Genomic DNA, 15,933 nt, shown 5'->3' with positions numbered 1-15,933 from the left:
CAGGAAGCGCATTCCGGGAATGCTTGGCCTTAACTTTTTTTTTTTTTCCTCCCTTTTCCCTTCCCGCGGCCCGAGCAGGCGATGCTGGGAGATGTAGTCGCCTAGGGCCAGAAGGGTACATGATCGGGGTGCTGGGCCAATTAGCCACTCTTCAACTACGGATGCCGGATGCCGTGACATAGGTTGGACCTTTTTAACCGTCCTTTTGTGTGTGATGGCATGCAGCAAATTTTGCCGGTTCTCCAAAAAACGCATCCAGGGTACATATAATCTCACGTCTTTCCTCCTGTCCCTCACTCAGTACCCTGCCCACACTCTTACTTGGTCACCCCAGTACCGTTCCTTATCTGCTCTTCTTCCCCCCCACCCCCACCCCCCAGCCCCCTGCGACGCCGCTGCTCCATCCCAATTCTCTCATTCCCCAACTCTAGTTACTAGTCCACAACACAGCAAGGGTAGGAGTGTCCCGAAAATGAGACGTGGTGATGGATCATCTGGAGACATGTGTACGGTCAGGGGCTGTATTATTTTTAAATTAGTAATGAAATGCCTGAGTCTGGACAGTGTGTGTGTGTGTGTGTGTGTGTGTGTGTGTGTGTGTGTGTGTGTGTGTGTGTATTTTAAGACAGGGTTTCTCTGTGTAGCCTTGGCTGTCCTGTACTTGCTTTGTAGACCGGGCTTGCCTTGAACTCCCAGAGATCTGCCGGCCTCTGCCTCCCTGAGTGCTGAGACTACAGGTGTGCACCACCGAGCTCAGCTGCACCCGGTTTGGATTGAGCTCACGGGTATGAAGGGCCAATGCATAATATTGGATCTGATGACATCCTCAAAGCTGATGACGTTGTAGAGGCGCCTCTTGAGACAGGGAGAGAGAGGGTGGGGGAGAGAGAGAGAGAGAGAGAGAGAGAGAGAGAGAGAGAGAGAGAGAGAGAGAGAAACCTAGGGTTGGGCTCATTCTTAAAACAAGTTTAAAAAAAAATTATTTACTTTTATTTTATGTGCATTGGTATTTTGTCTGCATGTATGTCTGTGTAAAGGTGCCAAACACAGTTGTGAACTGCCATGTGGGTGCTAGAATTTGAACCCAGTCCTCTGGAATCACAGAGTGCACTCTTAACTGCAGAGCCATCTCTCCAGCCCACAACTAAACTTTGAAAAAGAGTTTACTTCCCTTTTTAGTATGTGTATGTGTGCGCCTCTCTGTGCACATCATGCAGGTCTGGGTGCCCACCAAGACCAGGGGAATCAGACCCCTCTGGAGCTTGAGTTACAGGCAATTGTAAACCACCTGACATATAGGTGTAACATGTAACTACTTGAGCTCTCTCCAGCCCCACAAAATAACTTTTGCAAGAACTAATTTGGTCCTAGGAGAACTATCTCCTGAAGGTAAACTCCCAATGGCATGCCCTTGTCGCCATGTCTAGCCTCTTAACAGTGCCACATGGAGGACTAAACTTTGAACACACGAACAGTCGCAGGCTGGACCTCCACTGGAACGGTGCTCCCTTGGCTCCCTCCCAGTCCGGTAACTGGATTTCCTCCTAGGTGGGTACGTTCTAAAAGTTAACAGTGCAGAGCAGCGGAAGGGAGACATGGCAAGCTGAGCCGGCCCAGGCAGAGGTAGAAGGAGAGAGTCGTGGGGGTGGTGGGGGGGGGGGTGATGCACTATTAGGAAAGGATCTCTTGCGTTCTAAGAGACTGGAACTTTTGATGGACCTCACAGCCAGAGGTAGTAACACACTTAGAAGCCACTTAAGATTGCTACCCTCCTGTGTGCTCAGATGGTTGTTTAACCTGCCTGTAAGAGAACAATGCAGCAATCAACTTTACTCGCCTTGGACATCCCATGTAATCAACTTTTTACAACCCAGTGCAATGCAAAGCTGTAATCCTAAATTAGGTACTCTTCCGTACCGCCCCCCCCCCCCCGCCGCGAGTCAGAACTGCATATGAAAGCAGCAAATAGAGAAGTTGAGAGCAGCTTCCTAACATCGGCCAAAGAGGTTGAAAGCAACCATGTTTGGATATTAGTTGATAAACAGTGATGCTTGTTATCTGGGTCAGTCAAGATCAAACAAACAACTTAATCCCTTGTAAAAGTTCATTTCTGTAAAGTGTCCCCTTTCTTTCCCATGAGATGCCTTCTGTGCTGTTTAACACATACAGGGCCATCCCCCTCCCCCTCCCCCTCCCCCCTCCCCCATTCCCCACACAGCTCATACAACACAGGGACAGAACAAACACACAGGTACAGATGCAAACATACATTCAGACTCTTGCAACAGATACAGGATAGAAGACAAAGGTGGCATGGCAGGAAGTTCAAATGTGGACTCAGCTGTAGTTAAAGGACTCAAAAGCCAAGACCTTTTGCTTCTTTAATGTGACGCGGCTGCATCACTGGTGAACCTTGGTGTTCATCGCTGCTGTGCGCAATCCAGGCAGGAGATAGTGTTGTGGCTTCACACCCATGTTTCCTGCTCCATCGGTGCCCAGGGTGGACTTGGGACTCAAATCAGATTAAGGCACACTCCTGCTGAAAGTCTTTTCACGACTGCTCTCTCACCCCGCCCAACCCGGAGAAGGTCTAGATTGCCACATGACCTACATGAATTCTCTGGTCCCACTGAAGCGGTTGGTGGAGACCTTTCCTCATTTCCAGCCAAGTTCTTGTCCCACCCACCTTTAAGAGTACAAGTGGGGCCGGGCAGTGGTGGCGCATGCCTTTAATCCCAGCACTTGGGAGGCAGAGGCAGGCAGATCGCTGTGAGTTCGAGGCCAGCCTGGTCTAGAAAGTGAATCTAGGACAGCCAAGGCTACACAGGGAAATCTTGTCTCAAAAAACCAAAAACCAAAAACCAAAACAAAACAAAAACAACACCCCCCCCCCCAAAAAAAAAAACCAAGCGGGAGGAAGTACTATTTTGTCCATTTGGGATTACCAGCTTTTAATGGCATACACTTTAAGCATGCCAGATTGAAATGGAACTGGCAGCAGGTGACAGGAATTCTCAAAGCTGAGGCCACAGCTCCCCAAAGCTGCAGGTCTAGAAGTCTGAAGCCACCACCTCAGGAGAGGTGGGTCTTAGTGGCTGTAAGCAGCCGTAAGGAGGAACTCTTCTTCTGCAGACTATCTGCGTGCAGTCCTGACGGCTGAGCCAGACTCTGACTCAGCATAGTGTCGGTCAGCCCAGCTGGGAGGTTGGCTTGAGGGCAGAAGCCTCAGGCATAGGGTGAGTCTGTCCAGGTGAGTCAACTCTGAAATCTTCAGGCTTCTTCCTCTGAAGAGGGCCAGAACACCTGGGGCTGGGGTTTCAGCTAGAGGGGGGAAGCTGAGCTCTGAAGTCTTTCTCCATTGGTTTCTGCAGCTGCTCCAGCTTTGCTGTCCCCAAATGCCCAGATTTATACAGATGCCAGCTAGGTGCAAATGTGGGCATGTGAATAAGAAGAAAGACATGGGACTAATCTGTCAAATCTGGTGGGGAAGGAAAGAACCCTGAGCTGGCCAAAAGTAGTCCGAAGTTCATGATCAGGTCTGCAAGTCTGTCTCTGCAGAGGCAGGAAAACTACATAGAAAGTTTCTGCCTACACCTAGTTAGTACTTTGACCTTTGCAGGCAACCTGCTGCTTCCTTCAGCCAGCTATTTCCTTTCTACCAGGGTGTGTGTGTGTGTGTGTGCACGCACGCGCGCATGCATGTGCCTGCACGAATGCTTTTGCAGGGGAAGCAGAGGGTGGGGGTGAGGGTGGCTGCTATGGCAGTTTGCAGCTCTTCTGCCCTGAAGACTCAAGCCTGCCGGCTGTCAGAAAACTCTATATCAGGGGGCCACTCCTTTCCCTAACACTCTCTGGCTATAGCCTTCACTTACTATGGTTTCAGTTTGGGTCTTCCTGTTGTGTCTCTATTTCACCCAAATTGAAGTTTTCCTGGAGTCAAGCTAGATTAAGACTTGGGAAGTATATACACTTAGCTCAGGAAGCTCTTGAAACTTACAAGATTCATCAGGCCTCGCCCCAGGTTTAGACAAGCAGTAACAATTGCTAGAACGGGGCTTCCTGGGTGAGTCTGAATGATTTTCTCTCTAGGCTAGAACACATGTAGCTCAGTAGCAGAGGACTTCCTAGTATGGGCAAGACCCTAGGCTGAGCCTAAGCACTGTGAAAAAACTAATTGTCAAGGTCTGTGGATCCCTCTATGGCGTCATCGAGCAGGTTCTGTGGGGGTTCTAAACAGATACACGTAGATGAAAGGATCTCCCCCAGTCAGTGGAAAAAAATGGACATTTGGCAATTAGAACTTCCATGGGACCCCCACCCCCGACAAAGCTTTAGTGAACTCTTCTCACAGTGTGCTGGAGGTGGCTCTCTGGCTGCTCTCATCAGCTTGTCTATCATTTTTGGGTCTCTCCCTCTTAGGGACAGCCCTAAGCTATCCCAAGGTACAGATGTTGCCCACCTAAGTGGCTACCACTTCATGATGAGTAGGGCGTGCTTGGGGGGCGTCCACATCAACTTGAATTGGAATCCTCCATGTCTTTGATCTGACATGTGGTCTTGGGACAGTCACTTTAGCTTTGTGAGACTCAGTGCCCGAATCTCCAAGATCTTGAGTCACTCAGCTGTGTAGCATTTTCCATTGCATCGAAACACTGTATCTTATAAAGAAGTCCACTAAGAATCAGGAAGGAAAAAGCTCATAAATCTCAGGAAATACCTGAAACTTATCAGGTTCACAAGGCTTCTGCCTCCTCCAAGGTTATTTGTGAGTAAGGGCTGCCAAAGAGAGCATGCTTTTCCAACCTGTTGAGTTATCTCTAGGTCATGTAGAGAGCTACAGGGTTCTGTCTCTTTGACTCATCACTCGTGCTAGTGGGCTTTCAGTGATGCCTTGATGTTGTCCATGTTCCTGAAAGTAACCTTTAAACCATACACCCATAATTAACTCTGTAATGGAAGTTTTGGTTTCTTTGCAAAGTCAGTTATGTTTTTGTCTTAATCCCCAGTGTGTGGGATTTTAGGTTGGGCTTTAGTATATCCACAGCTGATAATTGCTTCCTGTGGGGCATGGTCTTTGCCAGCTGCCTCATGCAGCACAGAGAGTGGTGTGGTCTAGGACTCTGAGGAAGAGAAATATGAGAGGCCACAGAGAGAAAGTGGCATGTGGCATGTGGCATGTGGCATGTGGCATGTGGCATGTGGCATGTGGCATGTAGTTGTTTGGAGAGACCAGAGATGGAAGATGTCATGGCTTGGGGCTAGATGGAGAGAAACGTTTCAACGCAGTAGCTCGGAGGAGACTGCTTGGTGTATTTGCTGTTGACCCTTGGACCTTGGACCCTTTAGCAATGTCTGGTCCTCACGTTCCCCCCTTGAGTGTTGTTCCATCTCAAATCCTTCAGTGGGGCTTAAGGGCTGATACTGGGATTTCAGCACCATGAGCTGAGCTGTAGAGATCTGATCCAGCCTCACTCCAGCCCTCCAGCCTCAAACTAACTCCAGCAATTGTTTTTAATCTTCTGGCTCCTTCTCCTTCTCTGGCTCACTCTGTCTTCACTTGTGTCTAGCTTGTTCTGCAAAGTCTGTTCTAGCAAACAGACCAGTGACTCGTTGCAATGAACATTTTAAAGGGAAGATGGGTGGACAAAATAGTAAGCTGTGTGACACACTGTGACAAACTACATCTTCCACAGCCTTTTTCCCTACCTTGTTTTTTTTTTTTGGGGGGGGGGGAGTGGATACAAAGATGGGAAAATGAGTGGGATTAGGGTGAATGATGTGATCTCAGAAGCTCTCAATCCACAGGTGATGCCTGGATGGAATTTGTTAGCCATCTGCTAAGACAAGTAGAGACTAGCGAGAGCAGTCAAACTTGTGTCTGTAAGACAACGGCTGGACTAGGCTTGTGTCTTTGAGACCCAGTATAAAGATTGGACAGACACGTTTTTAGCATGATGAGAAGCATCCTTAAGTCTATATTTAGAATACAACCAGAGGGAAATTAAAATCTTGAGCTTGGGGCTTATTGATAAGCAGTCAGTAACTCTACCAGCATATTATAACCCTATTGATCTCATTTTAAATTTGTAACTTGCATTTATGAGCCTTAAAACTTCTCTTAAGATTCTTTAACTTTTGTAACTTGCACTTACCAATATTTAAACACTTTCATAACCCTCACATATTTCATTTATAACTTGCATTTATCAACTTGAAACACATTCTTAGGCCCTCTAACATTTACAAGACAATCTTAAAACAGCTTCCTGGAACACTTTCTTAGATCCTCTAACATTCTTACTTTGCATGTATCAATCTTAAATGCTTTCTTAACCCTCAAGTACTTTAGAGTTGCATAATCTAAACTTTCATATTCTCAGACCTTATATAAATCACACCTTTTAAAATCCAGTTACTCACCAGGAGACACAGGCAGTTACACTAAAAACTGTTTACCATTTAACGTGAAGCCTGTGAGCAAGGCAAGCCTGTTTGTCTTTCTAAATAAAGGAAGAGGCCTAGTACCTAGTAGTTTTAACTAGCTAATAAATTGGCTAATCTACTAACAGTAGATCTAATTGTCCTTTAGCTGTCAAGCTACCATTAGCTTAGCCATCAATGTAACCAGAGACCTGAGAAGCATAAATTGTAACCTGGATGATTTTATGTACCAATCAAAATGACAGATGACTAAGCACATCCTGGTACCTAGACAATTGTCCCAGTTGTCTCTTGTGGTAACATGGCGCCATGGGCAGAGACAGTCTGGCCATCAGGCACAGAGGCACAGAAGACCAGAGGCTGTTTCTGTGGAAGGAGAACACAGAAGAGATTGACCTCACCTTGTATTCAGCAATGTGAGACAATGACTCTCCGGGTGTCCAGTTTGTCCACAGTTAGGCTGATCCATGGAGCAGTTTTGCTCAGTGGCTAGAGACCACAATCCAGAGTTGGAGTCATCCGCCATGCCAAATCCTCTCAGAGACCTTGGGGGTTACTTCTAGGACGTAGGATTCTCTGTCATGATTAGTTTAAATATATTCGATGCCACATTCAGCAGATCTCTGACAAGCTTGAGGGCCAGCATATCTGTGCTCAATCCTTGTCTGTCTTCAGCTACTGTAAACTACATCTTAGAAACATAAAACAATGTTATAATCTATAATCTGCAGATAAGCGTTAGAGGACCATACCTGTCTAATTTTAGTGTATTTGAATTGCTGGTTTCTAGCTATGTATTAACTGGTTACTTTAGAAGCCATCTATGGTTAACTATAAACCATACATTTTAATTATCCTAAACAGTTTGTGACAGTGGCTTTTAAAAAGGACTGGGACTTTTATATATCAATTTTAGGAATTACATACAACACTTTAAAAGAGTTGATACATAGCATGCTATAGTCAAAATATAACCATTCATTAACTGACAGCTGACCATCAATTTGTCTCTCTCAGTTATATGTAATAATTTAGTTATTTACCTTTAATTTTGAAACAAGCATCGGAGGCCAAATAAATCTAATCCTGGCAATCAATCATGACCATAAGCAAGTTAAAGATATTTTAAAAATATAATCATTTATGAGACAACTGATAATCTGTACATCTCAATTATTTTTAACAGTCCACACTAAAAGGACAACCATTAAATCGGAGCTCCTTTACTTCAGCACTATCATCTCTAAATATAGGGGCTGGAAATTTTCCTGACTCCCATATGGCATATCATAGAATGCAACATTCTTCTTAAAAGAAAATTTATCAGTGTTAATATATATATATTTAATTTACAATTTACAGAAGTTTCCTTTAAGTCACTAGTACTCTGTAGTGACTGTAACATAATTAATACAATTTTTTTACACATTTGTTTAAGAGTGAAGTCATAGAATATAACCATGATTTTCAGAAGTCAAAACCAGATTTTTAACAGTGTAAACAACTGAGTATCTGCAATGTTAATATATCTCAACTTAAAGGTATCTTTTAGAATCACTCATTTTTTAAAAAGTCTGCACTATAACAGTCTGTTCATCTGAATCAACTTTTATAACAAGTAGAGAGCTCATTAGGACCAAGAAGCTTCTAAAATTGTTGTCCTATACCATGTGGCTATCTCAAGATGGTGGAGTCACATGGCAGGCTACAGATCATGTGGTCCACATAGTTGCTATTTAAAAACACCTGTGTTACAAACACATATACACACATATATGTTCTGAGCAAGCATTTGAACTTAAATATTAAACATCATACCCAATAAGCAAATTATAAATCTTTAGATAAGAGTTCATAGTATAATCTTAAGTTATATAGCCTGGCTGTGAAGCTTTAATACCTTATTAAGGAAACATTGTTTTAAATCCTATCTTTTATAAATTTAGTGTTAAATACAGGACAATAATTATACAAAAACTTTAGTTTAAAAGTACCTTTAGAGACCTGTTGGCTTCTGCCACTTGCTGCTTAGAATGGCACCAACTCTAACTTACAAGATTAAGTTAACCTTTTTGCTACAGATATTAAAGATTTTTTTGTTAATCATCTTCATCATTTTTTTTGTTAACCATCTTCATCTGGGTGGTAGTGGCTCATGCCTTAATCCCATCACTTGGGAGGCAGAGGCAGGTTGGTCCCTGTGAGTTTGAGGCCAGCCTGGTCTACAAAGGGAGTCCAGGAAAGCCAAGGCTACACAGAGAAACCCTGTCTGGAAAAACCAAAACCAAAACAAATCAAAACAAAAAACCCCAAAACACCCCACAAAAAACAAACAAAAAACCCATCTTTATAACCAGTACTTTATAAGCAAGGTGTATAGAACATAATAAATTTATACATTTAAAATCAAGGATATACATTAATACATTTTAAGATAGGCAGACAAAACTTTCTCTAGATGTAATTTCAAGGGAAAAGTACCTTGTCATGTGTTAAACCCAATCGATGCAGGCAGGAGCTGGGGCTTTCCAGCAATGTTCTGGGTCAGGTGACCAGTATACCATCCTTGGAGAGTCAGGCTTGAGGCCAGGCTGCAAGCTGGGAAAAGCCTTCACCAAGGCCAAACAGCAGCCGCCCCCAAAAACCTTGCAGTTCCAGTGTCATCTTGGTGCTTGTTCAGGGCAAGTGGTGGGACATTTTAAAAGACAAAGAGGGAGTAGGCAGACCTTAGCAATCCTGTTTCCACCCCTCTCCTAACGTTGCACACTCAGGCCAGAGAGTGCAAGCAGGTAGGGAGGAGGGCGTGCCATTGCTGGCTGAGAGCTCAGGCATTTCTAACCAGCAAGGATCCAATAGCCCCCATGTTCAAGGCAGGGGCCCCCAGAGGGCCTTCTGAGCTTGGGACAGGGCCTCTCTACTAAGGACTCAGCAGCAACTGTGTGTTCAAGTAGGAAGTGGGAGGCACTAGGCTCAAGCTGCCATGCTTGAAACCTGGCCCATTTCTAGAACTGAGATGGTTACAAGCAAACAGGAACACAAAACGAATGTACTGGTACAGTGAGAGAAAAGAACCAAAATTCAGAACTGTGACTGTCCTGAGAGCCAGCAGGCTCTGTCACATTCTGCCAGAAACCAAACTCAAAGTGGCCTATCCAGTAATTAGGCTCTCTCGGAAAGGAGCCAGAATTGAGTCTAGGGATATAAATGGGGTCTGTTTCATATCATATGTCCTAGTCTTGTCCAAACTAATAAGAACAATTACCACAGATAAACAGACAGACAGAGAAACACAAGGCTAGACAACAAATTCTTCCAGGTGAATGTGGAAGTGTCCTGTTTCCTTCCCCCCCCCCCCCGCCCCCGCCGCAGTCAATTAGACTGTCTTGAGGACTCAACCTTATACTCTTGGGGTGCTCTATCGCCCCTTATTGGGACCCAGTGTCCCACTCTTGGGGCTCTCCATCTCCCCTAGGGTCTAGGGTGTCCCCTCGACTCCTTGTGGCGGTGGTATCCTGGAACGTCTTCCAGGGTCTATCAGTGACTGCACACAGCCATATTAACCACTCAGCACCAGCTGTGGGCTCACACTGCTTCCAGCACTCACCAGAGCACACAGAACAAAAGACACAAGGACAGAACACTTGGCCAAGCCAGCTGCTCTTACCCAGGTTTCTGGGTAAGCTTACCACCAGTCTCTGGCATTTCTGGGATTCTTTGGGGGGAATCCCGGACGAGCCCCCAAAAATGCCGCACCCAGATTGTTGATGCCCTATCGAGGGTAAAGTGATGCTTCTGTCTCTGCAAGAGAAGTCACATATCTACCCCATGATTGACAAAGGGTAGCCTTCCAGATTGTTAGAGCGAATGTTATGTTGACGGCTGACTTTATGCTTACAATTATAAAAATTACTGTGCCTTGAGAGAACTACAAAGCAAAATTGAACCTCCAAATGTTGGTTTTTTGTAATTGTTTGGTCTTGTATAATGTTAACAAAACTGTTGTTTATGCAAGATCATAGGTCATAAGGCTATGGACTGTCTCTGCTTTTGCACACAAAAGCTTTGCTGGGAAATAACCAAGACACCTGCAAGCCATCTGTAGGCAAACAAGAATGTAACCTTTTGATGGCAAGATGTGTGATTGCAGATAAATACGATGTAACTTTATGTTCTTTGCCAATATAAACTCCTGACTAATGCGGGTTCACCTTACATTTGGGATTTCTGAGTCTGGGTGTAGCCGTGGTACCAGTACCTGAATAATAACAGTCTCTTCTTTGTTGAAATATATTCATGATCAGACTTACAAATCTCTGAATGACCCCAGACCCATAATAAGACAAGCCATCCCTTGAGCTAGAACAGCTTAGTTTAAAAAAAAATGGCCATGTGGTGTTGGTACACACCTTTAGAAGCAGAATTAAGCAGATCTCTGACTTTGAGGCCAGCCTAGCATATAAAGTAAGTTTCCAGACAGTTAAGGCTACATGGAGAAACCCTGTCTCCAAAAACAAAAGCAACAACAAAAATCTTTTTTTGAAAATGATTACAGTGTTGTATTAGTTAGTTCTCTTTTTGCTGTGATAAAATACATGACGAGAAGCAACTTAAAGAAGGAAGAGTTATTTTGTATCACAGTTCAAGGGGACAGTCTGCAATGGTAAGAAAGTCATGACGGCAGGAGCTGCTGAGAGGCAGCTGGCTACACTGCACTTGCAGTCAGGAAGAACAAAGCAGTGAATGCTGGCACTGAGCTTGCTTCCTCTTTTTTTCTTCAGTCTAGGACCCCAGTCCGTGGAATGGTGTTGCCTCCATTTAAGGGCGGATCTTCCCACTTCAATGAACCCAATAAAGAAAATCAGTCACTGGCTTTGGCAAAAGCTCCTCAAATCTAGATAGTCCCTCTAGAACATGCCCAGGGACTCTTCCCTAGGTGATTCTAGATCCAGTCGGCTGCAGCACATGGCTGGCATGGCCTGCCCTCTACCTAGGGGCGGGGCTTCCCCTCTCCCAGAGACTCACCATGCAAAACAGTTTGGTTTCATCCCCGCCTTTTGCTCTTTACTGCCCTTTCCCTTTCCCCACCTCCCTGCCTTCTCCTTCCCTTCCCCCCTACCCCCAGCGAACGCTTTCAAAAAACCCTGCGTTTATATTTTATAGCTTCGTCTCTAATTAGCTCATACTGATTATTTAATCAATCATCTGGCATCCGTGACCCCGGGGAAAGTTGAGCCCCATCCAGCCCAGCAGGCCGGACTTGTGGGGCCTCTCTCTATACCTCATCTTTCTCCGCCTGCTCTGATTCGATCCTCGTTAAACCTGGGAGATGTTGAGTACCCAGCCTGGCGACTCAGGGCCACATGGGGATGGCTTCTCCCCCACCTCCCTCTCTGCCTGATGCAACTTTTCACTTGGTAAGTTATCCTGTATCTCAGCTGCTGCCAAGAGGTACCTGGTGTCTTTTTTGGGGGGGGGGCATCCAGGACAACCCTGAACTCTGCTCTGTGAAGACATGGTCATGTGAGAGTCCACCAGATCAAATCCAGGTCTTTGTTATGAGATAATCTTATGTTCCAGAGACATCTGTTGATGGACTTAACCTCACCAAACTAACCAACCACAGGCTGTTAGAGTTCTGCTTTAGTCTGCCCACCTGTGATGTCATTGCTTACCTGCCACGGTGGCGTGGCCCTGCCCAGGGCTATATAAAAGGACAAACCCTCCTCATGGCCCCTCTCTTTACTCCTCCTTACTGTTCCTCTCTCTACTCTCTCTGTCTCTATCCCTTTCTCTCTCTCTCTCTGGGGTACCCCCTCTTTCCTTCTCTCCCCATGCTCACTTAATAAACTCCTTATAACATAATATCTGGCACCTGGTACCTTATTACCTTATTATCTTATCTTATTCTCTGTTATCATTCTCCTTATATTAATCATAAAACAGGATAGCAAATTGGGATGCCACGTCTATATCCCTATAATTCAGTAAAAAGTGGGAGACAGGGTTGCCACTGGGTGTCTGCAAGAATTTTTTCCAAACTGCATCTGTCCACACTTTAAAAAAAGTGTGCTCTGACCCTTCCTCAACATGGTCTGACAAATCCTATTCCCTCTTTCCAACCCTGCCCCCTTTAAGGAAAGCCTCCACATTCCTGAGGCAGTTCCTCAGGACTGCCCCAACTCCCCTCGCCTGGAGCCACTATTTGTTTAGATCAGTTATACTTTATAGATGATGGTCCTCAAACCTGTCAGAGAATCTACAGAATAAGCTTAATGGGACAGAGACCCCAGCGTCTAGTGGTGACCCCAAGGCCTCCAAGAAGACTTGAACGCAATGAGAGATGACTCCACCTGGATTGTGACATTGGGCAAATCTTCCCCAACTGGCCCACTGCAAAGGTCCTGCCCAAACTATGGACACCTAGAGATAATTGACTGCTCTGTTTTGCCTAGACAAAATAAGTTTGGTCTCCCAAAGTCCTCTTCCACAGAAAGATCTCTCAGATATGCTGGGCCAGGCCTGATGCTGCGATGCTGCATTTAGATCTTTGCCCAGAATGAAGCCACTGACACCACAGGAGCCTACCGGGAAAGGTTGCCTGGATAATGGGTAAGCCTCTGTCATATTGATGAATACTTAGGCCACTTGGATTATGCTCCCTGCAGTAATTTATCTTTCTTAGGTCTCTGATGAAGATCATTTTAACAGTAAAACCCAAGCCTTCAGCTACCTTCTCAGAGAAGTGTAAAGTTTATGTAAGGTCTGAGGATCTAAGAGTGTTTGAAGGCGAGAAGGTGTTTTAAGGTTGTTAATAAAGTGATTTAAGGTACATACTGCCCCCCCCCATGCTACTGTTGTATTTAGACCGTTCAGAGCTTTAACATTAATCAGATTTTATTTTATTTTTGGCTTGAAACTGTCTACATTTTATTACTGGACAAGCCACACCCCCAATTTAGACTAAGTCCCCCCGGGGTTAAAAATACTGAACTCCATCTGGCAGGATTGATTGATTCAGTATAAAGCCTCAGTCTCGCTGCTCTGAATCCTTACAGTCCCAGCTTCGTTCTCCTCCAGTGTCTTCTCTTGGAGTTGTACCTGATCTTGTTACCAGTTTTCATCCGAATCCCTTGAAGAATAGGCCGGTTTTGCTTTTGTTTCTTGGCCAGGAATCGCATGATTCTGAAAGTCTTGTGAGAAGACATAACGAGAAGCTGAGTTTGACACACAGCGTGTGATGGCAGAGGAAAGGAGAAGAAGAGCTAATCAGATTTTAAATTGTCTAGCTTAAAAAGATTCTCGTAAGCTTCAGGAGATCCACTCGAATCCACAGGTCACACTCCAGGTAAGTATTTCGTATTTCAGAGGGTGGGATTCCTCCCCCAGTCCCCAGGTTTGGGATTTCCCTTCCCCAGCTACCAAGACCATGGACGGGCCTTAAAGTTTCAAATGTAAACTCCCTAATTTTCTCTTCTGCTCCTAGCATATATTATATGTTCCAGCATACTGCCAGGTGCCTCATCCAGAATGTGGGGCTCTGGCCTAAACTTCACAGCTTCCATCAGCTTGACCTACAGTTTTTCTTTTTTTGTTGTTTTTTGTTTTTGTTTTTGTTTTGTTTTTGTTTTTGTTTTTGTTTTCCCAGCTGCAGATGGTCTCACAGATCCTGAATAGCAAATACAAGAGCCTGTTTTTCCCGGGACATGGCCAACATTTCAGCCTTTTGCAACCCCCTGTTGCTGCCCTACTGTCAGCAGGAAGCAGTCAAAAACCAAGTTATTTCTTTTCCTGTTATCCATTTATTATCAACAAAAGGCTGGAGATGTTAGGTCCTGCTGTAGGGCGTGGCTGGCATGGCCTGCCCTGTACCTAGGGGTGGGGCCTCCCCTCTCTCAGAGACTCATTATGTAAACCAGACATTTTGGGTTCATACCCCGCCCCCTTTGCCCTTCACCGCCCTTGCCGCCCTCACCCTTTCCCCCACCTCCCTGCCCTATCTCCTTCCCTTCCCCCCACCCCCAGACCATACTCCCCCTTTCTCCTCCCACTCCTGTGCCGCTTCCAAAAACCCCGCATTTACATATTATAGCTTTGTCGCCAGTTAGCTCATGCTGATTACTTAATCAATAACAGTCCCGTGGACACTTAATATGAAGCTCAGGTCTCAGTGTTCATAAGTCTCACTAGCCAGTTCCCTGATGGGATGGTTTATGGCTGCCTTAATGGTTCAGCTGCAGGGCAGAATCATTGCACTGGAAACTAACGGCCACTTGGTTCTTGGCAGAGAAATCTGCTGTGTCTAAGGTATGATGTGGCTTAACAATGGGCTTGTTCTGAAGCCTAAGGCCACCTGTGAGTGCTGGATTCTCGTTACTATCCCCTTTGCTCTGGACCAATCCCAGTGGTAAGGGACACTGCTCTATAGTGCCCAGCAAAGCCAGATCCATCCCCTGCCACTCGGCTCTCTGTGACTTCTCTGGGCTTCTTATGCTTTTTCTCCACAAGGCAATGTTGCATGAATTCCCTCCCCAAAATACATTGTAGCCAGGCAAGAGGAGATTGGGCAGTGTAACTTCAAATTTGGTTTGTAAATCACATTATTGCTGACAGGTGCTCTAGCCAACTGCAGCTTCAATTAAACCTAGTCTGATTTGATCAGTGGTTCTCAACCTCTGGGTTGAGACTCCTTAGGGCTGGGGGGGAGGGGATGTCGAAAAACCCTTTTACAGGGGTTTTATATTAGATATCCTGCATATCAAGTATTTATATTATGACTCATAACAATATCAAAAATGCAGTTATGAAGTAGCAATGAAAGTAATTTTATGGTTGGGGTCATCTGAATCCCTCAGGGGATGTTGAACTTTTATGATCTGGTGGTCTGGTCTGGGTTGGAGGTTGAGCCTTTTGTCCTGATGAGCTGCCCTGAGGATGCCTTGCTTGATGGACACTTTGCATTCAGGCTCTACTTTTTCTGTTATTTTCTTTCAGCATTGGCACTGAGGCCAGGATTTTTGCATGCCAGCAGTATTGGAGAAAGAACAATCTCAGTGTCAAACAAAGGAACTTATGAACAAAGTGAATGTAACTCAGCAAGGTCTTTTTTTTTTTTTTTCAAAAAGAGTTCGCTATAACCCAAACTGGGGTGGCAACTACACTGGCCAAAATGGCTTTCTTATTGTGGGGCACTGCTGGAAGGTTGAAGCCTGGCATTTCCGGATAGCTTCTGCGCTCAGTATAAAAACAAAGGACTCCCTTTCTCAGTGGGGTTCCCTCTTTGCCTGATCTGGGGGACCCTAGGTTACCTAAGGAGAGCCACATAGCCCTCAGGGAAGATTACAAGCCTGACCTTTTCCTGATAAGGAACCTGTTCAGCAGGTACCTGGGCATTCCTGGAGATACCCACACTATGCTAATAGGATGTCTTAGTGTCTTGGCTTTCAATCAATGGCCTTTTAATTGCACCTGGAGACTCCCCCCCCCCAACTGTAG

The 15,933-nt window shown here is 45.2% G+C and overlaps 1 protein-coding gene across 1 annotated transcript; it reads right to left on the bottom strand.

Moving 5' to 3' along the window:
• Positions 1-13,405: 13,405 nt before the first annotated feature.
• Positions 13,406-13,744, bottom strand: LOC311584870 (large ribosomal subunit protein eL39-like). Its single transcript, XM_084759553.1, has one exon. The coding sequence runs from the start codon at positions 13,644-13,646 to the stop codon at positions 13,491-13,493; it is 156 nt and encodes a 51-aa protein (XP_084615679.1). The 5' UTR covers positions 13,647-13,744; the 3' UTR covers positions 13,406-13,490.
• Between the last annotated feature and the right edge of the window lie 2,189 nt (positions 13,745-15,933).

This window comes from Acomys minous, assembly GCF_964271855.1.
Source record: "Acomys minous genome assembly, chromosome: 15".
In the NCBI taxonomy this organism is placed as follows: domain Eukaryota; kingdom Metazoa; phylum Chordata; class Mammalia; order Rodentia; family Muridae; genus Acomys; species Acomys minous.
Note: the sequence above shows the minus strand (reverse complement) of the source record. Positions and strands in the feature narration are given on the sequence as shown.